Source organism: Neofelis nebulosa, chromosome X, assembly GCF_028018385.1.
Source record: "Neofelis nebulosa isolate mNeoNeb1 chromosome X, mNeoNeb1.pri, whole genome shotgun sequence".
Taxonomy (NCBI): Eukaryota; Metazoa; Chordata; class Mammalia; order Carnivora; family Felidae; genus Neofelis; species Neofelis nebulosa.
In genome coordinates this window covers 97936241-97959783 of record NC_080800.1, presented here as the reverse complement: position 1 = coordinate 97959783, position 23543 = coordinate 97936241, and the positions used below count along the sequence as shown (strand labels likewise).

General features: G+C 50.5%; 1 protein-coding gene across 2 annotated transcripts in view; it reads right to left on the bottom strand.

The window, feature by feature from the left end:
* The window catches only part of SLC25A43 (solute carrier family 25 member 43), a 35002-nt gene that overhangs the window by 4108 nt on the left and 7351 nt on the right, over positions 1–23543 (bottom strand). The window contains exons 2-4 of one of the 2 annotated variants that reach the window (XM_058714378.1): positions 22297–22538; positions 19527–19699; positions 13061–14536 (exon numbers count right to left, since the gene is read on the bottom strand). In XM_058714378.1, coding sequence (XP_058570361.1) covers positions 14363–14536; positions 19527–19699; positions 22297–22538 — 589 coding nt within the window. In that variant the 3' untranslated portion in view covers positions 13061–14362. Of the gene's footprint in view, positions 1–13060; positions 14537–19526; positions 19700–22296; positions 22539–23543 lie in introns of those variants that run through there. The other variant, XM_058714377.1, reaches the window with a different exon arrangement.

Sequence of the window (23543 nt, the reverse complement as noted above, 5' to 3'; positions counted from 1 at the left end):
CCTCTTCCAGGTTCAACCCCATCTCAGGGAACTTCGGCATCCGTAAGACAAACCCCTCCCGCACCCAGTTTCTGGACCTCGACTTCGGCGATCCTTACTTTTACACCACTTTTGGCCACGTTCACGGACTTCATCGCTACTCCGAGGACCGTCCGGGCCGATCACCAAAATGCTCCCTCCCTGAAAGTCACATGTTTGTCCTTTGGTAAAACAGTTTCAGGGACCAGATGAAAGGACTTCTCATTATATACCATCTGCATACGCACCTGACGGCTCTGGGCCACCGTGAGGGGGACGGCCCCTTACAGCTGGCGCTCAGAAATGGTGTCAGGGTCACACTGAGCGTCGCGCCTACTTTGGTTTGTTTCTGAAATGTCTAGTTGAGGCTCGCATGGCATTCTCGCGGAGTGCAATCCAGATCTGCCAGGCGGGAGGGGCGCCCCGCTGGCTCGGTCACAAGAGCACGTGCCTCTTGATCTCCGGGTCATGAGTTCGAGCCCCAACTTGGCTGTAGGGATTACTTAAAAATAAATAAGCAAATAAATAAACACGCAACAGAAACGATCTTCCACGCGGGCGAGGCGATAGAGTCTCACAGTCAGAAGAGCAGAATCTCTGGAGTCAGACAAGTCAGGTTCTATCCTGGCCGCCTCACCTGCTGGCCATGTGACCCTGGGCACTTACCTAGCCCTCCTGAGCCTTGGTTTCCTTATTCGTAGTACCCACTTCATGGGACTTCCGTGAGAATTAAACGAGGGGTGCGTGGAAGGCACTCAGCAGTGTCCTGCACATGGGGAGGGTCAATAAATATGGGCCGGCGTTGCTATTTACTATTACATAGAAAGCTCGCTTCAGGGCGCCTGGGTGGCTCAGTGGGTGAAGCGTCTGACTCTCGCTTTCGCTCAGGTCATGATCTCACGGTTCACGGGTTTGAGCCCTGTGCTGGGCTTTGTGCTGTCAGCGCGGAGCCTGCTTTGGGTGCTCTCTCTCCCTCTCTCTCTCTCTCTCTCCCTCTCAACCTGTCTCTGCCCCTCCCCCGCTCATGCTGCCTCTCTCTCTCTCTCTCTCTCAAAAATAAATAAACATTAAAAAAAGAAAAAAAAAAGTTCTCTTAAGGAAAAAAAGACAACAACTCCTGCCTCCGTAGAGCTTCGTGTGACCATCAGCACCGTCAGGACACAGAAGTGCCCCTCTGCCCCCGCGATGCTCTTGTGCCGCCCCTTTCCCGTCAGGGCCTCCCCGATTCCCAGTCCTGGGCGGCCGCCGATCTTTTCTCTGGCCTTCTAGTTTTGCCTTTTGAGCACGTCACATACATGGAAGCGTACGGCCGGTAACCTTTCGGGACGGGCTTCTTCCACTGGCCCTGATGCTTCTGCGATTCATCCCTGTTCTGGTTGTTCCTCGGTGATTTGTTCTTTTTATCGCTGAGTCGTGTTCCGTTGTGCGGCCCCACCACAGGGTTTACCCGCTCGTCTGTTAATGGACGTCCCTTTCCCTTTTCATTTGTACTTTTTTTGCAAGTTTATTTATTTTGTATGAGAGAGAGAGAGAGAGAGAGAGAGCACGCAGAGGAGGGCAAACACAGGAGGGAGAGAGATTCCCAAGCAGACTTTGCACCATCAGTGTGAACCCTGATGCGGGGTTTGAACCCATGACCTCACGTGATATCATGAAGCGTGATATGACCTGAGCCAAACTCTAGAGTCGGACACTTAACCGACTGAGCCACCCAGGCGCCCCTTATTTCTTTTCTTATTTGTCTGTTCCTCTCAACTAGAATTTTAGTTCTGGAGCAAAGGGGATTTTTGCCTGTTTGGTTCACTATGGTATCTTCTGTATCCTTGACACAGAGCAAATGTTCAAGAAATATTTGAATAAATGAATATATTCACTTAGAGCCTCCTCACTGCCAAATTCAGTAGGATTTTTAAAAATATCTTTTTAAGTTTATTTTGAGAGAGAGAGAGAGAGAGAGAAAGAGAGAGAGGGAGGGAGGGCGAGCTGGGGAAGGGCAGAGAGAGAATCCTAAGCAGGTTCCTCGAAGCGTGGAGCTCAAGAACCATGAGATCATGACCTGAGCTGAAACCAAGAGTCAAACACTTAACTGACTGAGCCACCCGGGCACCCTTGGTATTTTCTTATTGGATTTTGGAGCAGTATTTGGCATTAATAACCAGTAACGTTTTGCCCTCCTCAATTTATACGACTTCTCTAGGAAATTCTACCATAGCCATGGCTTTAAACACCATCTAGAGCTAGATGACTTTCAAATCTTTCTCTTTGGCCCTGACCTCCCACCCTGAGCTCCCAAACCAAGCACTCAGCTGCCTACTGGACATCTCCACCTGGATAGCAGACAGGTTTTCAAAACTTCACACTCCTAGAACCCATTCTTGACTTTCACCTTGACCACATGAAATTTATTCTTTCTTTTTTTAAGTTTATTTATTTATTTTGACAGAGAGAGAGAGAGAGAGAGTGGTTGAGCACAGGGGAGGGGCAGAGAGAGAAGGAGAGAGAACATTCTAAGCAGGTTCCTCACACGGTCAGGGCAGAGCCCAACGTGGGGCTTGATTTTCGCCAACTGTGAGATCATGACCTGAGCCAAAATCAAGAGTTGGATGCTTAACTGACTGAGCCACCCAGGTGCCCCATGAAATTTATTCTTTCTTCTGTATTTCTTTTTAATTAATTAATTACTTAATTTTGAGAGACAGAGAGAGAGAAAACGCATGCATAAGTTGGGGAGGGGCAGAGAAAGAGGGAGAGACAGAATCCCAAGCAGGGTCTGCACTCTCACCACAAAGCCCGATGTGGGGCTCGATCTCACGAACTGTGAGTTCATGACCTGAGCCAAACTCAAGAGTCCGACACTCGACTGCCCGAACCACTCGGCTACTCTTGTATTTCTTTTTTGTTTTTTTTTAAATTTATTTTTGAGAGAGAGAGAGAGAGAGAGAGAAAACAAGCATGCTAGTGGGGGAGGGGCAGAGAGTGAGAGCGGGAGACAGAGGATCCAAAGCAGGCTCTGTGCTGACAGCAGGCAGCCTGATGTGGGGCTCAAACTCATGAACTGCAAGACCATTACCTGAGCCAAAGTCAGATGCTTAACTGACTGAACCACCCAGGCGCCCGGCCTCTTCTGTATTTCTTAACTCAGTGAATGTCACCACCATTCAACCTGCTGCCCCAAGTCAGGAACCTGGGATTCCTGGGAAATCCAAGCTCCTTAGAATGACGTACAAGGCCCTTAAATAACAATTTTCCTGGCATTAAAAGCATCATTCACCCCCTGCACTCCTTAGCAATCTTTCTGTGCTTCCATTAGCTCTCATTATCCCCTCTGAAGACTTTTCATTTATTCAGATGCTTATTTCATACCCACTAGGTGCCAGGCGCTGAGGATACAGCAGTGAACAAACAGATGAAAGTCCCTGTTCCCACAGAGCTGAAATTCTAGTTGGGGCAGAGGACTAGACAAAGAAGGTAAATGATTATACCAAATATTAAAAGGCACGGGGTGCTCTGAAGAAAATAGGGGCAGGGAAAAGATACAGGGAGTGCCTAGAGGGTGTTGAAGTCTTATTTGGGTGGTCAAGGGAGACTCACCAAGACCTTTGAGGAAAGATCTGAAGGACTTGAATTGTGCAGCTATCTAAATTTTTTTTTTCAACTTTTTAAATTTATTTTTGGGACAGAGAGAGACAGAGCATGAACGGGGGAGGGGCAGAGAGAGAGGGAGACACAGAATCGGAAACAGGCTCCAGGCTCCGAGCCGTCAGCCCAGAGCCCGACGCGGGGCTCGAACTCACGGACCGCGAGATCGTGACCTGGCTGAAGTCGGACGCTTAACCGACTGCGCCACCCAGGAGCCCCTGTGCAGCTATCTAAAAAAGGCCCTGGGGCAGGAGCACGCCTAGGGCGTTAGAGAGACAAAAAGGAGGCCAATGTGGTGAGAATGGAATGAACAAGGCAGTAATAATGGCTGGTAGGCCATTTTAAGTATTTTGGCTTTTACTGAGTGAGAATGGGAGTCGCTGGGGGGTTCTCAATAGGAGAGTGACATAAAAATGTTTATTTTGGGGGGGGGGGGCGGGAAAGGGCTAGAGAGAGGGGGAGAGAATCCCAAGCAGGCTCCACACCGTCAATGCAGAGCCCGACGTGGGACCCGATCCCACGAACTGTGAGATCATGACCTGAGCCGAAACCGAGAGCTGGCCACACAAGTCTGGAGCTCAGGAGAGAGGGTCAGGGCTGGAGATAGAATTTGGGAGTCCTCAACACCTGGATGGTATTTAAAGCCAGGAGACCGGATGAGATCACTTAGGGCCCGAGTCCGGGGATACCCCCGCATTTAGAAGTCACGCAAAGAAGACCGAGAAGGGGCTGTCGGTGTTGAGAAGGGACAGCAGGCCAGGGTGGTGTCTCAGAAGCCAAGTGCAGGCAGTGAGCGAATCAGAGGGAGCCGAGAAGATGAGGCCTGAGTACCGACCGCTGGATTTAGAGACACGGAGGTCACTGCTTGCCTTAAGAAAAGAAGTTTCTGTTGGGTGGTAAGGGCCAAAGTCTGGTGGGCATCATTCAAGAGAGATGGGAAGAGAAAGACTGGAGACAGTGAATACAAACAACTCTTTCACATGTCCGTTTTTCGGAGGGGGCTGTGCACTCGTAGGGACTGGCCTTGTTCAGTTCTGTATCACGTGGCCGGGGCTCTGTGAACGGTTTGCTGAACAAATGCCTGAAATGCTCAGGATGGGAGTGGTCTGGAGTTTTTAAAGCGTTTTGGCGTAACGTTAGGCACGAGTTACAAAGACGGTGGCTCAAAAACTGTCCAATATGATACGGAATCCTTTGAGAAAACCAGGATCAACTTTCATGCGGTTTCGTTTCTCCCTTTGCAACACTGTGTAGATAGTTCTATCTTGCTAAGCACACCCGTCGCGCATAATAATGGTCGTAGTCCTACTACTAATCCACAGGCATTTGTTGACCGCGTATGCACCTGTTCCAGGTGAGGAAACTGAGGCCTGGGGACAGGTTCAGTGATTTGATCAAGGTCACACGGCTAGTCCATAAGACATTTTATTCTGTTTTCTGTTCGTTCGTTGTTTCGTGTTCTTTCCCCCGGAGACCGTAATTCCTGATGGCTGAGACCACGTCTTACTCTCCTCTTTCCGCCATCCTCCATAAATCTCCGTAGAATGTACGAGCAAATTACAGCCAGAGAAGCAGCGCTCAAACTCAAGTTTAATCACTGAAACAAACTACCAAGAAGGTCAGGCCTCGGGGACTGTAGATTTCTGTTGTCTCTGACCACAAAGCCTGGCCCTGTCTTGCTCTCCTTCTGGTTCCCAGATCTTCATTACTCTGGGCCCCGATAACCCCGAATCCCCAAACCACAGACTCAGATCTTAAAGGGACTTTAAGATATTCTAGTCCAACGGAGGCGCCCGGCTGGCTCATTCAGTGGAACGTGTGACTCTTGATCTTGGGGTTGTGAGTTGGAGCCCCACCTTGGGTGTAGAGATGACTTAAAAATAAAATCTTCAGAAAATGATATTCCGGGGCGCCTGGGTGGCTCGATTGGTTAAGCGTCTGACTCCTGATCTTGGCTCAGGTCATGATCTCGTGGTTCGTGAGATCAAGCCCCGCATCGGGCTCTGCGCTGTCAACGCTTGGGATTCTCTCTCCCCCCTCTCTCTGCCCTCCCCAAATAAATAAATAAACTTAAAAAAAATGATATTCCTCTCCAAGGACTTCATTTGACAGATGAAAACTCAAGATCTTGAACGGAAGAGTGACCGGGACGAAAGCCAGGTGCTCTGCCTCCTGGGTCACTGCGGCCTGCCCTCCAGGACCTGCCTCCCAGGGACTCCCTGACCTTGGCCTCTAAGTTCCAAGACATGGGGGCACCTGGGCGGCTCAGTCGGCTAAGCGTCCGACTTCGGCTCAGGTCATGATCTCGTGGCTTGTGGGTTTGAGCCCCGCATCAGGCTCGAAGCTGTCTCATGGAGCCCGCTTTGGATCCTCTGTCCCCCTCTCTCTGCCCCTGCCCTGCTCGCGCTCTCTCTCAAAAATAAATAAAGCGTTAAGTTCCAAGACATAAAATGACAACGTGTGCTGCACGCAACATGTACCTCACTTGTGTCCTTGCAGGACACCCCACCCCGCTCCTTGTCGCAACCCCCCTGGCAATGGCAGCAGTCCTCTATATCATTAGACTTTAGCCTCTCTCGTGAACCCCCACCACAAGGGCATATAATACACAATACAGAAAAACGTCACTAATTCCAACGTGTTATGTGTGTGTGGCGGGCGGGGGGGGGGAGTGGGGGGGTTCACTTAAATTAGTGACACCTAAATTACGAAATTTTAGAAGGATATTCTGTTTTATTATATATGACTGAAAGTAGGTTAACGAAGGACAGCCTAGTAGAGAAACTTTCCGGGCCCTACAATCGCAGACAGCTGAGCCGTGTGGGGAAGTCCAAGTGGGGCGCAAAGGTCACGTGCATGGGTTTTACCGTCACACAGACCTGGATTCCAACCCTTCTCTCTGCCAGTCACTAGCTGTGTGATCGCAAGCAAGTTCCTTAATTTCTCTGAACTTCAATTTCCTCATTTCAAAAACGGGATTTATTTATTTATTTTTTTAAGTTTATTTGGGGGGAGACAGAGAGAGTGTGAGAGAGGGTGAGCAGGGGAGGGGCAGAGAGAGAGAGAGGGAGAATCCCAAGCAGTCTTTGCGCTGTCAACGCGGAGCCCAACACGGAGCTCGAATCCACAAGACTTGTGGGATCACGACCTGAGCCGAGATCGAGAGCCAGGCACTTAATGGACTGTACCCCCCGGGCGCCCTATGCTGTTTATATTATTATTTTCCTTACCGAGTCCTGGGATGTTAGTATAATTTTAATGCCGTGCAAATGAATAAGGTTCCATAGTTCTTCATTTTATATGAGACATCGTTGTCTCTTTCCTCATTAATCCAGCTTGATCAACTTTTTAAAAAAGATTTTATTGTTTTTTAAAGTTTATTTATTTATTTTGAGAGAGAGAGAGAGAGAGAGAGAGAGAGAGAGAGAGAGTCAGTCCCAGGCAGGTTCCACACTGCCAGAAAAGAGTCCCATGAGGGGCTTGAACCCACAGATCATGAGATTGTGACACGAGCTGAAGTCTGATGCTTAACCGACTGAGCCACCCAGGCGCCCCAGAGATTTTAAGTAATCTCTACATCCAACGTCGCTGGGGCACCTGGGTGGCTCCGTCGGTGGAGCGTCCGACTTCAGCTCAGGTCACGATCTCAGAGTTCGTGAGTTCAGGCCCCACACTGGGCTCTGTGCTGTCAGGGAAGAGCCTGCTTCGGGTCCCCTGTCTCCCTGTCTCTCCATCCCTCCCCTGTTTGTGCTCTCTTTCTCTCTCAAAAATAAACGTTAAAAAAAAAAAAAAAGGACTCTTGCTAGATACTAAAAGGCTCCTTTCCCCGGGGGTGCCTGGGTGGCTTAGTCGGTTGAGCATCTGACTCCTGATTTCGGCTCAGGTCAAGATCTCACAGGTTTGTGAGACTGAGCCCCGCAGTGGGCTCTGGGCTGACAGCACGGAGCCTGCTTGGAATTCTGTCTGTCCCTCCCCCACTTGTGCTCTCTCTCTCTCTCTCAAAATAAATAAATGAACTTAATTAAAAAAATTGTAAATTCCCTAATTGGAACTGTTTCCCAGCTCCTTCTTCCCTCTCTCTCTTCTTTTCTTAAACTTTACCTCTCTTTTTTTTTTTTTGAGGATTAAAAAAAAAATATTTATTTATTTAAGTAATCTCTACACCCAATGTGGGACTTGAACTCACAACCCTGAGATCAAGAGTCATATGCTGTGGGGGCGCCTGGGTGGCTCCGTCGGTTGAGCGTCCGCCTTCGGCTCAGGTCATAATCTCGTGGTCCGTGAGTTCAATCCCCATGTCGGGCTCTGTACTGACAGCTCGGAGCCTGGAGCCTGTTCCGAATTCTGTGTCTCCCTCTCTCTCTGACCCTCCCCCGTTCATGCTCTGTCTCTCTTTCTCTCTGTCAAAAATAAATAAACATTAAAAAAAATTAAAAAAAAAAAGAGTCGTATGCTCTCCTGACTGAGCCAGCCAGGCACCCCTACCTGTCTTTTTAAAAAACTTAGGGGGCGCCTGGGTGGCTCAGTTGGTTAAGCATCTGACTCTTGATTTAGACTCAGCTCATGGTAATGGGATCAAGTCCTGAGTCGGGCTCAGTGCTGAGCATGGAGCCTGCTTGGGATTCTCTCTCTCTGTCTCTCTCTCTCTGTCTCTCTCTCTCTCTCTCTAAAAAATAAATAAATAAACATTAAAAAACCCCACAACCTTGTATTGTAGAGGTGCCTGGCTGGCTCAGTCAGTGAGCATATGGGATCTTGATTTCAGGGTGAGGAGTTGAAGCCCCACGTTGGGCCTCGAGCTTACTTAAACACACACACACACACACACACACACACACACACACACCCATCTCTGCCACTGTTCAGGCTGCTGCTTTCGCCTGCAGAGACCTCCCCCTCCCCCCCTTTACTGCCAGGTAAACTCCCGGTGACCCTTCAGGACCCAGCTGAAATGCGTCCTCTCCGGCACCTTCCCAGGTGTCAACCCACCTCCCTCACCTCCCCCTCCAATATATGACCCTCTGGAGCCTGTAAAAAGATCAGTGCTTGCAGGAGTTTGGGGGGGGGGGTGGTGGCAGTGAATAGGCAGAGCCCAGAGGATTTTTAGGGTAGTGCAAATACTCTGGATACTATAATGATACATCATTATACATTTGTCCAAACCCATAGGATGTACAACAGCAAGAGTGAACCCTAAGGTAAAGTCCAAACTTTGGGTGATTATGATGTGCCCGTGCGGAGTTCCATCAATTGTAACAAGTGTATCATTCGGGTGGGGGTGGTGAGAATGGGGAGAGACGGGCTCGTGTGGGGGCGGGGGACGTGTGGGAAATCTCTGTACCTTTCCTTCAACTTGGCTCTGAACCTAAGACTGCTCTAAAAAAATAAATTCTTGATTTAAAAAAAGAATATTTAAATGAGGTGCCTGGGTGGCTCAGTCAGTTGAGCGTCCCGACTCTTGATTTCAGCTCAGATTGTGATCCCCGGGTCGTGGCATCGAGCCCCGTGTTGGACTCTGCACTGAGCGTGGGGTCTGCTTAAGATTCTCACTCTCTCTCTTGGGGCGCCTGGGTGGCTCAGTCGGTTGAGCGGCCGACTTCGGCTCAGGTCATGATCTCGCAGTTCGTGAGTTTGAGCCCCGCGTCGGGCTCTGTGCTGACAGCTCGGAGCCTGGAGCCCGCTTCGGATTCTGTGTCTCCCTCTCGCTCTGCCCCTCCCCGGCTCACGGCCTGTCTCTGTCTCTCAAAAATAAATGAACTTTTAAAAAACTATAAAAAAAGAGTATGTAAAAGGAGGGACAAAAGAAAGAAAAGGAAAAAAGAAGCAGGGTCTTGTACTTGGAGCAAACGGGAGCTCAGAACCTTTGGCCTGTTACTGGAAACAACTTTTATCTTCCGTGGACACGTTAAGACACAACCTGAAGACCAAGCTGTCCCGTCCCTACACCATCTGAGGACGTATAGACGCGGAAGGCAGTCGTGGTAGGAAGCTTTTGTCTTCTGGCCCGTCTCCAATAACCAAGCGACAAAAGAAGCCCACCGTATGGGCGTAAAAGGACCTTCATGGTCCTGTGAACCACGTGGCCCAGGTTGCTCTTGGCAGACCTTGACCCCCAAGGGCCGTCCACATACGGCTGGGGAGCGCCCGGCTCTGCCGTGGGGAGGTCCGCACAGTGGGTGTGGGCAGCTGGCCTCATCACGGCCGCCGACAAGCTACCCTCCACCCCTACCCGCATGCCTCGCCTCTCAGCAGACCAGGGGGGCCGCTAGCAGTCCAGAAAGCCCGAGGTAGCGGGAATGGCGGGGAAGCCGGCAAAGGGACCGCGGGTTAGTATTGCGCTTGGCAAGAGAGAAGAGAAACCGTGAGTTCCTGGGTGCGGGGTCGGGAGGTGGGGGTGGGGAAACCAGAGGTGCGGCTGGGCCCGACTCGCGGGGACTGAGATGTAGGGGCGTGGAGCCGGCTGAGGCCTTGGGAGCAGCGCCCGGAGCAGCAGTGGCCCCGAAGAGCCAAATTTAGCGTCACCCCGATGGGGCTGAGGGGAAAGATCAAGAAAGCGGTTTTCGGAGGGCTGGGAGTCTACAGATTTGTGCCGTGCTGGCGCACGGTGGCCTCTAGGTAAATGCCTGTCAAGCGCACCCAACCTGATGAATCATTAACCCTCCTACCGTCCCCGCTCCCCATTCTCTCCCCATTCTCTCTCGAGATCGAGGGTCCTTTCCTTTGAGGTTTTGTGAGGCTAGCTGGCCCTTTTGTGTGTGTATGACAATCACAGAGCACACGGAAACACACCTGGACAGGCTTTTATAGTTCGAATCGGGCCTCCAACGCCACGCATAGATTCTGAAGAGATGCTTCAAAAACAATAACAAATAGCACCTCAGTTTTATTGACGATCTGTCGCGTGCCCGGCTCTGTATCTGCATTAACCCAATTCTGTGTTCTCTGCGGGTGTATGAGTCAGGCACTATGCTTATCCCCATGTTTTACGGACGAGGAAGACGAGGCTCAGAGAGGCCGCACGCCTTAGGCAAGTTCACAGAGGGGTAGGGGGCAGGGCCGGCATCCAGACCCCATGCTCTGAATTTTTTTTTTTTAATTTTAATATTTGAGAGAGAGAGAGAGAGAGAGAGCGCGTGAGCAGGGGAGGGGCGGAGAGAGGGGGAGACGGAGGACCCCAAGCGAGCTCTGTGCTGACAGCAGACAGCCCAATGCGGGGCTCGAACTCTCAGAGCACGAGGTCACGCCCTGAGCCGACGTCAGGTGCTTAATTGACTGAGCCACCCAGGTGGCCCCCAAAGCCCATACTCTTGACCACTGAGCGAGTCTGCCCATTATGGCTTTAAGAGGAACGTAGCTGTCAAAACCAATCAAGCAACAGCTCCGTGGGGGGAGCAGAGAGGTCAGCAAGCTGTGGTCTTGGCCTCCTCCTGACAGCAGGGGCTGTGGTCTTTCCTGGCTGAGAGCAGGCCTTCTCTGGGACCTCTCTTTCTCTCTCTCCCCTACCTCCTTCTTCACCCCTGCTGTGGAGTAGAGGGGGCGGTCAGCGCCTATCAGAGCTGCTGTTACTGTTGAGCTGGAGCTCAGAGAAGCCTGCTTAGCACAGGGCGGCCATTTTGATTCCCAGAGTAAGCCAGCTCAGGTCAGAGGAAAAGGGCAGAGTGATTTTACAGGAGTGGAATGAGGCAGGCCCCTCCCTACTGCCTCCTCGCCTGCCTCTAGGGCCAGCCTTGTTTCCATGACCAACAACTGCCATCCCTAAAGTATTTAGGGCACTCTACACCGTTTGGGAAAACCCAGGGGAGAGTTCTCCTTCCCCTACACCAGCACAACGATGCTCAACCAAAGCCATCTTGCCTAAGGGATGTCTGGACATCCACCTGGATCCGAAAAGTGTCTTCTTCTTCTTCTTTTTTTTTTTTTTTTGGCAGACTGCCAAGGTAATGCTACTGACTTAGGCAGAAGTTAGTCCCCAAAGGGGCCAGACCCCAGAGTAAGCCGGCAGACAGCCAGGAGCGGAAAATGGCAACAGAGTAAAGGCAACGTTCCCGTCCTCTCCCACTACCCGGAGAGCTTTAGAACTCAACAGTGTTTGCACCACTGGACAGGTGAGGTGGCTCTAGCGAGCTCTGTTCCAGCTCTGTTCCTGCTGGGAAGAGACGCTGTGTCAGGCAAGCAGTGTTGAACTGGACAGAAGACCTGAAAACCCTGCTCGCCTGTGCCTGCCTGGTCAGTTTGTGGCCCACCAGAGGTCCTGGCTACTGAACCATCTGTGTTCCTCATTCCGATCTGCTGGCTTCAAGCCTTCCGTTGTCAGGCTGCCAGGGACTAAAAGAGAGCCTTTGGGCAGCCCGGTTTTTCTAAAGACTCCCCTCCCCGCCCTTTTAACTTGAGTTAACCATTCCCTGGCCCAAACCATGCTCTTGTCTGTCCGTTCCTGAGCGTGTACGTTATTGTTTTTGTGTTTGTTGGTTTCAACTGCTCTGGTACTGAGACCGTGAGCTCCCAGTTGTCAAGGTCAGGTCTCCGCCCTCATCCTCTACTCCTGCCTCCAGGGCAAGGGAACGGAAAGGAACGGACAGATTACCTGGTGTCTAGGCACAAGCGCCCCGTACTCCATCCTGGAAGATAGAGCATGGGCCGGAGGAAGGAGAAACCTGCGTTCAATCCCAGCCCCACCACTTGCTGGCTGTGTGACTGTTGGGCAAGTAACTTACCCTCTCTGCGCCTCCTTTCTTCAGCTAGAAAACTTATTTCACAGGATCGATAAGGAGGATGGAGTGGGATAATAAACTGCCTCGTCCCTGCTGCATGACCAATAAATGGTAGTTCTTATCAGATTATAATTTATTAATCCCAGGCAAGACTCTCCTTTCATTCCCTCCTCCTGACCTACTTTTGTCCCCACCCTTGCCCCTGACAAAAGCCTCCCCCGTCACAAGAGAGCGCAGATTGAGACCCCCCCGTTCGTTCACCTTGGGCCACAGTTACTGAAATCAACAAACTAACAAATACAAATTCTCCGACGCTGGCCTTTCAGCATATTCACCTGTCTTCAGATGGGAACAGCTGGGGAGGGACGGGCACAGGACTTGGAGCTCACCCCATGGCAGCTAAGGCTCAATTCTGTGCTCACGGGCAGTGAGATCTCATAAGCCGGCCCTGAACTTCATTCATTTTTCAGCAAGTATCGAGTGCCTGCCACATGAGGCCACATGCGGTGGGGACACACAAATGTGTGAGCCCTGCTTCCCGAAGGCAAAGAGCTTGCAGTCTCGAGGGGATGGAGGGGCTCGTGACACGGAAGGTTATAACACAAGGAAGCAGGTGACTTCGAGCCAGGAGAGAGCCATAAGGAGAGTTGAGCTATGGGGCATTCCGAAGGGGGAGACTCCCGCTGTGAGGTGACAGAAGGCTTGAGGAGGTGGCCCTGATAGGGGGGGAGGTGGAGACACAGACGTGGGAGAGGGTGGGGCATGTAGAGAAACGCTAAGGAAATTCAACTGGCTGGCTCAGAGGGCACATACAGACTAACGGCGTCATTTAAAAGGGATTACTTACGGGGGGGCGGGGGGGGGGGACGCCTGGGTGGCTCAGTGGGTTGAGCGTCCGACTTGGGCTCAGGTCATGACCTCGTGGTTCGTGGGTTTGAGCCTGGTATCAGGCTCTCTGCTGTCAGCACAGAGCCTGTTTGGAATTCTCTGTTTCTCTGTCTCCCTCTCCCTCTCCCTGACGCTCCCCTGCTTGATCGCACTCTCGCTCAAAAATAAACCTTAAAAAAACGGGGGGGGGGTGGTGTTACCCACTAAGCTCTTGAAACAAATAAGTATGCCCTCAGGGGTGGGGTGGGGGTGAAAATGAAAACATAGTATCTGCAATTTTTTTTTTTTAATGTTTATTCTTGAGAGAGGGCGAGAGAAAGAGCGTGAGCAGGGGTGGGACAGAGAGAGAGAGAGAGAGAGACACACACACACACAGAATCTGAAGCAGGCCCCAGGCTCTGAGCCATCAGCACAGAACCCGACGTGGGGCTTGAACTCATGAACCGTGAGATCATGACCTGAGCCGAGGTCGGACGCTTAACCGACTGAGCCACCCAAGCAACCTTGGCTTCCAGTGCTTTCCAATCTGCAATTGTTGGTAGAGCACATTGTTAGTGAACTCTGCCTCTCCTGCCCCACAATCCCCTCCTCGTGGTGGTCTGGAACACCCTCATTGTGAGGTGACACACCTCAGTTGAGCCTTCAAGAGGCAGGTAGATGGTCCAGGCAGAGGTGACAGGAATGTGAAATACATTTATTTATTCTCTAGGGGTCCCGGGGGGGCGGGGACTAAGATCATTCTGACGGAACTGGAGGCTTGAATAGAGCAGAGGTTATAAAAAGGCAGGGCTTATTTAGCCCACGCAAGATTCAACAGTTTTTATTTGCCAACATTGGAACACTGGGAGATTTTGACATAAAAATCTGGAGTGTAGCCTCCCCTGAAAAACTGGGCCCACGTTTCAAAATGGCATCCAACCCTTGGAGAAGGGGAACTCGCCTTGGCCTCCACTGGCTTCCTTTATTCCCTCCCGCGACCCGTATTGAGATGCTAATCACGTTTTGTGAGCACAGAACCAGTTAGCTCTCCAAAATGCTTCGCAAGCCAAAAAGACTGTGATGGCTCAGAAAGCCTCTGAAAGCCGTCTTTAGTGGGTGAGTGTCTGTTATCTGGGTTTCCCTGCGTCGGTTTTTTTTTTTTTTTTTTCCTCCATGTTACTTCCAAGTTGCTGCTGGCATTTGATTTTGCAACTCTGAATATAGGACCTCTGTGCAATGCGGTGGCAAAGTGGGTAAAGGCAGCAGGCCAGGCCAAGGGGCTCAACTTCAGCTTGTGTTCTCTATGGGCAATAAAGAAGGACAGAACACAGGCAGATCTTAAGGAAATGGGGCTGGCAGGAGCCAGGGGCTGGGCTGGGCTGGAGGGACTGAAATGAGTACTGACTGACCCTGGAGACAAGCTACCTCTACCTGGTCTTTTTTTGAAGCGGGGGGGGGGGGGGGGGGGTGCGCAAGTGAGCCAGGGGCAGAGAGAGAGAGAGAGAGAGGGAGGGAGAGAGAGGGAGAAGGGAGTGAACCGTGAGATCATGACCTGATCTAAAGTCAGGTGCTTCACGACTGAGCCACTACCTGGTCTTCAATCACAGCTCAGTGACTTGGGCAGGCTGCAGGACCTTTCTTTCTTTCTTTTTTTTAAAAGTTTATTTATTTTGAGAGAGAGAGAGAGAGAGAATACGCAGGGGAGGGGCAGAGAGAGAAGGGGACAGAGGATCTGAAGCAGGCTCTGTGCGGACAGCAGAGAGCCCAGTGCGGAGCTTGAACTCACGAACTGAACCGTGAGATCATGACCGCAGCCAAAGTCGGACGCTTAACCAACTGAACCACCCAGGTGCCCTGGGACCTTTCAGTGCCTCTGTTTTCTCATCTGTCAAATGGGCTTCATATGAACAGTACCCACCTCGTAGGGTCGTTGTTAAGGATGAAATGAGATAATGAGGCTGAAGTACTTTTGGCACAGTGCCTGCTACGTTAGTGTTCGATGCTTATGATCATTTTTAGATTAAACATTTTTTTTTAATGTTTATTTTTGAGAGAGAGAGAGAGAGCGTGAGCAGGGGAGGGGCAGAGAGAGGAGATACAGAATCTGAAGCAGGCTCCAGGCCGTCCGCACAGAGCCCGACGCGGGGCTCGAACACATGAGCTGCGAGATCATGACCTGAGCCAAAGTCAGCCGCCCAACCGACCGAGCCACCCAGGCGCCCTCCCATTTTTGGATTTAATCCTGGAGACCAGTTAGAGGATTTACTGCCATAGCCTGGGCAGGAGCTGACAAGGTCCTAGGTTAGGGCAGGGACCGCGACAAAAAGACCAGGGTGGGAACCAACTGGACTCAAGGTTGCCTGGGGGAGGGGAAGAGGGAGCGTGAGCAGCAACTTCTGGAATTCCAGTCTGGGTGACTGGGGGTGGGGGGTGGGGGGACTGAAATGGAAAGCCCTGGGCACAAAGTTGCAGGGGAAGGAGAGGTCGGTTTGATACAGATTACATTAGAGGCGACAGTGTATACAGGTGATAACCACGCGCAGCAGGCAGCGAGGAGCGTGGGTCGGGGCTGAACACGTGGAGTTGGGTGTGAGACCCTGGAGGACAGGGCTGTGCCGGGAGGGGACGGACCAAGTGACAGCGCGCCCCGTTTGGTGAAGGCAGCCTGAGGCGTTAAGCATCTCGGGTGGGTTCAGCGTCTCTGTTTGAACAGCCCGGGGCCTCTCTTCGCTCAGGGACCCTGTGTATTCTGCTCGGTCAGCTGTGCCACTCGGATACCACCTTTGTCCTTCAGTTTATGTACTTTCAGTTCAAATGCTGACCTGGCCCAATCCTGCTTGCCTTGTGAGCCTTGATGGGGTCAAAGTCCCCTGGGGTACAGAGCAACAGGCAGGCACTCGGTTTTATATTTGATGAAACGGAGACACCTAACATGGGCCTCGGGGGAGGGTGTCAGAGATTCTGGGCTGGGTGTGGGGTGGTGGTGGGGGGGGGGGCGACACCAAGCTGGTGCCTGGTGCCTCCCACCTGACCCTCTCAGAGGGCCCGCCAGGTTCCAAGGCTCCCATGTTCTCAGCTGCTCCCTCGAGTGTCAGGGCAGCCGGTCTCCCTCTCTCTTCCACAGGCACCTGTCCGGAGAACCTTTTGCTTAGGACTCCGTCCCTGGCCTTTATTAAGGGCCCACAGATTAATTAGACGGATTAGTCTCTGTCAATATCTTCCCTGTGCCACTTATTCTCTCAGTACACTAAGTGCTGCCTTGAAATACACATTTCAGGCCCACGTTCTGGGCCACGTGAGGGAGAATGAAGATGAAAAGGACAGGCCTTGAGCTTGAGCCATGATGCACTGAAGAGTGGCCAAGGCGATTTCAGGCGGCACGCCGGGTGGGGGACGCCTCCTGCCATTTGTGCACAGGGCTGACCCCCCCCCCCCCTTCCCACCAGAAACCACTGCATCAAAACATGCACATTCATAATTTATTCACCTCTCCATTCCCTAGCATGCCAGCCAGGGGCCAGGGCGAGAAAAAGAGAAAGGAATAAAAATGAATGGAAGCATGGTGAAGGAAGGGTTCAGCTGGTTAAACGAGACTTCTGACCATTCTCATTAATGTTCGAGAGCGTTACAACCTGATATGGCATTAGATGCACAGATTGTGTGTGTGTGTGTGTGTGTGTGTGTGTGTGTGTCTGGACAAAAGCATATTAGGAGAACGAGACATTCAGATAAAGTGGCCAGTAAGTGTGGGAGTTGAGAAAATTCCCCATCCAGCTGGTTATCTAACAGACACCTGATGTGGATTCGCTTCCTGACAGGCAGCTCGAGGAGGAAAGCCAGCGGAATGCAAACATTACCATTAAGTGTCCTCAGTTCAGGGCAGCCTGGCTCCCAGGCAAAGTCCCCTCCTTATAAATTCCACTGGCAAAACTGGCAGGCTCCCGCGGGGGGGAGACTGCTACCGAAGCTTTGTCTTGGAGAATGTGGATCGTGTGCCTTGCAGGAAAAACCCCACCACAACAGAGTTTCGAGTTAGCCTGTTGTTTCTAGGCTCCCTACCCTCCAAACTGAAGGTGGATTTCAAGCAGGGATTAGGAGGTTGTTAACTGGACAGAGATCACTACCTGCAAGGCTAAGATCCTGAGTGCTCAGAAATGCCCCGTTTACTGCAGCGACATCTAATGGCCAGAGGAAGCAATGCATGTTGCCATGGAACAGCAGCCTGTGGTTCTGTCTTGGGAGTTAATTTTTTTTTTTAAGTAGGGTGGACCGGGTATTATTATGTTTATTAATGCCTGTAAAATAAAACTTTGACCGCAACCCTAAGAATTCACTTCCTATATCTTTGGGTGATATTTATGATGTTATTCATAACTGGATGCTGATCATGCTTTATGAAACCCATGCAATTACCTCTTTGGGATTTTTTTTTTTTTCCAATAACCATCATGACTTTGCGTTTATTTTAAAGCTTCTTGTTGAAGCTCTGTGCATCTGTTATCAAGAAGGTTTCCATACCAGGGAAAAAGATAATCAGGTTTACCCCCGAAGACCTACTTCTAGTGCATCTTACCCTGATTTATAGTATAAAAAAATAAAAATAATTTTAAAAATAAAATAAATAAATGAATAAATAAATAAATAAATAAATAAACAGACAAACTTAAAAGGGGGGGCACCTGGGTGGCTCAGTTGGTTAAACATCTGACTCTTGGTTTCAGCTCAGGTCATGATCTCATAGTTCGTCAGTTCAAGCCCCACATAAGGCTCCTCTGGCCGTGTGGAGCCCGCTTAGGATGCTCCCTCCCCGTCTTCCCGCCCCCCCCCACAATAAACAAACTAACAAACTTAAAAAAGCAAAAGAGCCTTACAATTATTTTTATCGTGAGACCTGTAAGTCAATTTGTAGGAATAGAGCTGAAGGGTGTCATCACAGATGTGAAAAAAATACAAAGGTTTTCACTGTAACGTTATCACCCAGAAAAATTAGAAATAGCCTAAATATTTAAAAACCAAGAAATTGTTATTTATGGCACAATGGAGGCAGAGATTGAATCATGCAGCCACAGACCAAGGAATAAGCGACCAGAGGCTGGAAGAGACAAGGAAGGATCCACCCCAAAGCCTTCAAATGGGGCCTGGCCCTGGCATCAACCTGATATTAAAATTCTAGCCTCAAGAACTTTGCAAGAATAAATCATCATTAAAAAAAAAATCTATGGCACATCCACATGATGGAATATTTTTACATTTTATTTACTTTTGAGAGAGAGAGAGAGAGAGCGAGAGCACAAGTGGGGGGGGGGCAGAGAGAGGGAAACACAGAATCCAAAGCGGGCTCCAGGCTCCGAGCTGTCAGCACAGAGCCTGATGCGGGGCTCGAACCCATGAACCATGAGATCATGACCTGAGCCGAAGTCCGGCGCTCAACCGACTGAGCCACCCAGGCGCTCCCATATAATGGAATATTATGTGAAAATTTAAAAAGGCATTTTCAATAGCTGATGGCCTGGGGCAATATCCATTATATAATAAGTGAACAAAGCAGGATATTAATTTTTATATGTGGTAGGGACACAAGTTTGTAAAAAAACCCAACTTTCCATATACATGTATCATATACATTTATGCATACACACACATATATACATGCACACACACACAAACATGCAGGAAAACTATTAATCATAGTGCATAGGTGCTGGGTTTATAGGTAATTATTGTTTTCTTTTTTATACTTTTCTGTATTTCCCAAATTTTCTTTTTTTTTTAAGTTTATTTATTCTGAGAGAGAGAGAGAGAGAGAGAGAGAGAGAGAGAGAGAGAGAGGAGGGGCAGAGAGTGAGTGCAAGAGAATCCCAAACCATGAGATCGTGACCTGAGCCAAAGTTGGATGCTTAACCAACTGAACCACCCAGGCGCCCCTCCCAAATTTTCTATAATCCATGTGCATTATTATAAATAAACTAAACTAAACTGATTTTGGTTCTTTCCAGTCTCCCTCATTGAGGCAGCTTTGAGGAAGAGAGGAAAGAAAAGTGGGCCTCATCTGGAGGCTTTGACAAAGACCTACAAAAGCAGTGTATGGGAACAGGGAGGCGACCTGGCTCGGGCCACTAGCCCTGAGGTTAGTAGCAGAAATGCCGGGAGGAGGGTGCGTGGGGTTGCACAGGATTTTCGTGAGTGGTGACGAGCGCCCTGGAGACCCGGCATCACTCAGGATCAGTGTTCTTTGCAGCCCACGTCAAGGCGCCCCTTCGTACGTGACGCACCCCCAACATAACCCCTCACCTGCATGTTTCTCTTCACTGTGTCGAAAGGAAAGGAGAGGGTCTGGGTTACTGCAGCGGCCAGGCAGACATTGGCAAAGTTCTGGAGGAGAGAGAACCGATCTCGGGGTCCATTCCAGATTCTCTCCAGGTTCATGTAAACGAGAAGGGAGCCGGCAGAGAACGGGAGAGCACCTGCAAAACGAGGCCAGGAAGAGGCTGCTTCTGTCTCTGGCAACACTGGCATGAGAACAGAAATGCCTGTGGGGAAGCCCGGTGAAGTAAACAGGATGGCCCTGGGCTTGTTAAAATCCCTCCCACCAGGGGCGCCTGGCTGGCTCGGTTGGTTAAGTGTCGGACTTTCAGCTCAGATGACGGAGGAGGATCTCAAGGTTCGTGCGTTCCAGCCCCATGTCGGGTTCGGTGCTGACAGCTCAGAGCCTGGAGCCTGCTTCGGATTCTGTGTCTCCCTCTCTCTCTGCCCCACTTGCACCTCTCTCTCTCTCTCAAAAATGAACATTAAAAAAATTTTTTTAAATACATAAATAAAATCCCTCCCACCAGAACAATAGGAGGAACTTTTCTTGGGTGGTGATAATGTGCTACATTTTGATAGGGGCTGTGTTATTTGTCAAAACGCATGGGATGGTTCACTAAAGGTTTGCGCCCTTTACGTAAATTTTACGTTACAAGGAACCACAAATGAATATTGAACTCTAGATAATGATTACACAATGTTGAACGGGTTGAGGGGTCAAGCGCCTCGATGTTTGGAAATTACATGGAAATCATCAAAAATTATGGAAGATGGACTGGTGAATGGCCAGAGGGATGGACAGATAGATGATAAAGCAAAAAAGTTAATTGTAGCATCTGGATGGTTGGGTGTTAGAAATTTTTAAAAATAAAATCTTGGGGGAAAAAAAATCACTCCCCTAAAGAAAAAGTCAGTGAGTGGCACTTAATCAGGTTTTGGAAGTGGTTAGGAGGGACTGGTCTTCCAGAAACTTTGGGAGCTATCTTAAGTTTACAGAGGTACTACATTTCCTTCAAATGAGATTTAAAAGAAGGGATAGCATCAGTGGGGTTGCTTGCCTTTAGGAAAATGCAATAATATTTATTTAATAAACACATTAAACATGAAGCACCAACCCCGCATTTACCTTCATTCAGAAAATATTTGTGGACTTTGTCATATGCTGGGCCCTATGTCAGCTGCTGGGAATACAAAGAGGAGTAAACACAAAGAGTAGGCTAATTCCTAGAGATACTCACCCTCTAGTGGAGGGGACAGGCAGCGGATATGCGCCATAATTGGGTGGGGCGGGGGGGGGGGGGTGGTGGTGGGCTATACAAAGTTCTTTAGGCACATGACGATCCTCGTAATTTTGCCTAGGGGGATCAGGAAGGATTTCACAGAAGAGAGAACTTTTCCACTGGGTCTTGAGGATTGAGTAGGAGTTCGCCAGACATCAGGAGAGAGGACAGGCAGTCCAGGCAGAGGGAACAGCAGGTACAGAGGGAGTGGGGTTTCCAGGAAACTGCAGGTTTTTCTGCATGGTTGGAGAGTGAGTGCAGGTGGAGGCGGGGCAGGAGAGGAGGTGGGATGGGCCGTGGGGGCCACGTGTGTGTGAAGGATCTGATGGTGTGCCATAAGGAATTTGGGCTTTCCCCTGTAGCTCAGAAGTCAGTGAAGGCTTTATCTGTTTATTTGAGAGGGGGTGGGGCGCAAGTGAGCGAGGGGCAGAGAGAGAGAGACAGAGAGAGAAGCAGGGCTCACCTGAAGTGGGGTTCGAGCTCACCCGATGTGCTACGCGAACCCACGAACTGTGAGATGGTGACCTGAGCCAAAGTCAGGTGGTTAACGACTGAGCCACCCAGGCGCCCATCAGTGAAGGCTCTAAAGGAGGACAGCGGCATGGGGGTGGTGAAAGGGCTAATTTCAGTGTAGGCAGGAGAGACCCGGGCCTGGGACCAGGTGGGAGCGTCTTGCTCATGTCTGTGGGGAAGGGAGGATGAGCGCAGCGGGTGCAGGGAAGGAGGGGGACAACAGACTGAGAGTGGAGGGGTCGAGTCGACGGTATGCGGTGACTGAAGCCACAGCAGTGAGAGGAGCGGAGCTGAGGCGATTGTAAATTTCTTCGATTGTAAATTTCTTCCCGCTTGAGCCACAGGAAGCAGCAGGGGAACCGTTAGTCTCTGTTGTTACAGAGGTGACGTTGGGGGTCATTAGAGTATCATGATGCCTGTTTAAGCCGCTGGCTTAGCTGAGGCCTCCCGGGGAGGGGATGGAGGGTGGAAAGAAAGGTAAGGAAGGAGCCCCGGGGAGAGTGTCTTGTGGGGAAGACACCCAGAAGCCGGTAGGGTCCTAGAAGCCAAGTTTCCGGAAGAAGGGGTGGCCAGTCTCCTCGAACGCTGCAACAAAGGTCAGATAATGGGTGAAAGTCGGCTGCGTCTGGCAACTGGGGGACACGGGCGACTCGTGCGTCTGTAGCCCTGGCAAAGGTTCCCAAGACCACAGAAGCTCCAGTTGTTGCCCTGGTCGTGCGCGCCCATGGGTGCAGGCTGAGACGCCTCCCCGCAGTCAGATGGGGTGCGTGCGGTTGCCTTCCTATCAGTTTGGGCTGAGCCACCTCCACTGTCTCCTCCTTCCCGCTCTATATGGATTGGATCCGGGTGACCACGACCTCAAAAAGCTGCATTTAACTGGTTACGAGCAACGGTATACGGTACACTCATACATATCACAGAACGCAGTCTTTTCTTGGACAAGGTGAAAAGTTCCATCTTACCTAGAACAGTAAGGGAAACCCCTCGGTAAAGGGCTAGGAACCCTTCTTGTTGATAGACAGTAGAAAAAGCATGGAAGATCCCTCGGTAAGATGGTTCCAGCAGGTTCTGCACAGTCAGCCGGGTTTTGATGAGGTCTGTAGGGTAGGTCACAACAGTGGAAACCATGCCTGCGAGACTCCCGGCCATGATAGATCTCCACTGGGAAATATGGCCCAGGTCATCCGTGAACAGCACGACAAACCTAGGAGACAAAAGGGGGAAAAGCCCAAGAGTGTCGGCTATGGATTGTGCTAGAGTGCTCTCTACAATTTCTTGCATTATCTCCCAGCATTTGGAAAGGTTTTCCGAAGTGAAAAGTACTATACTAACGTATTAGGGTGAATGAATAGCACATCCGATTCTACTATATCTGTAGAATTCTAGTTAGCTGCGAGGAGCCGTCCAACCCTCTTCTTGACGTCTACCCTAAGTTCTTCTCACTTCATTTTTTTTAAAACCCATTTTATTTTTTGAAAGTTTCTTTCTTTATTTGGCGAGAGAGAGCCCGAGTTGGGACAGGGGCGGGGAGTGGGGAGGGAGGGAGAGGCACAGAGAATCCCAAGCAGGCTCTGTGCTGTCAGCACCAAGCCCCGATGAGGGGCAGGAACTCACCAACTGTGAGATCATGACCTGAGCTGAAATCAAGTCAGATGCTCAACTGACTGAGCCCCCCCAGGTACCCCTCTTCCCACTTCATTTTAAGCATTTCCCCCCTGTTATCTGCCTGTCAACCCCGGCTTGCCAGTGGGGTGTAAATGAATAGGAGTATTTGGTAAATACTGGAATGTGCCCCTTTGGTTCTGTTGAAACTTAAACGAATCCCTTGAAATGATAACTTGGGGCATCCCCAGTGGTTGATTTTTTTTTTTTTTTAAACTAAGCTCTGTGCCCAATGTGGGGCTTGAACTTCCAATGCCGAGATCAGGAGTCACACGCTCTACCGACTGAGCCAGGCAGACGCCACCCCTGTGCCCCCTGTAGTTGAGTTTTAAAAATGTATTGGTTGAGGGGCGCCTGGGTGGCTCAGTCGGTTGAGCGGCCGACTTCAGCTCAGGTCATGATCTCGCGGCCCGTGAGTTCGAGCCCCGCGTCGGGCTCTGTGCTGACAGCTCAGAGCCTGGAGCCTGCTTCCGATTCTGTGTCTCCCTCTCTCTGACCTTCCCCCGTTCATGCTGTCTCTCTCTGTCTCAAAAATAAATAAACGTTA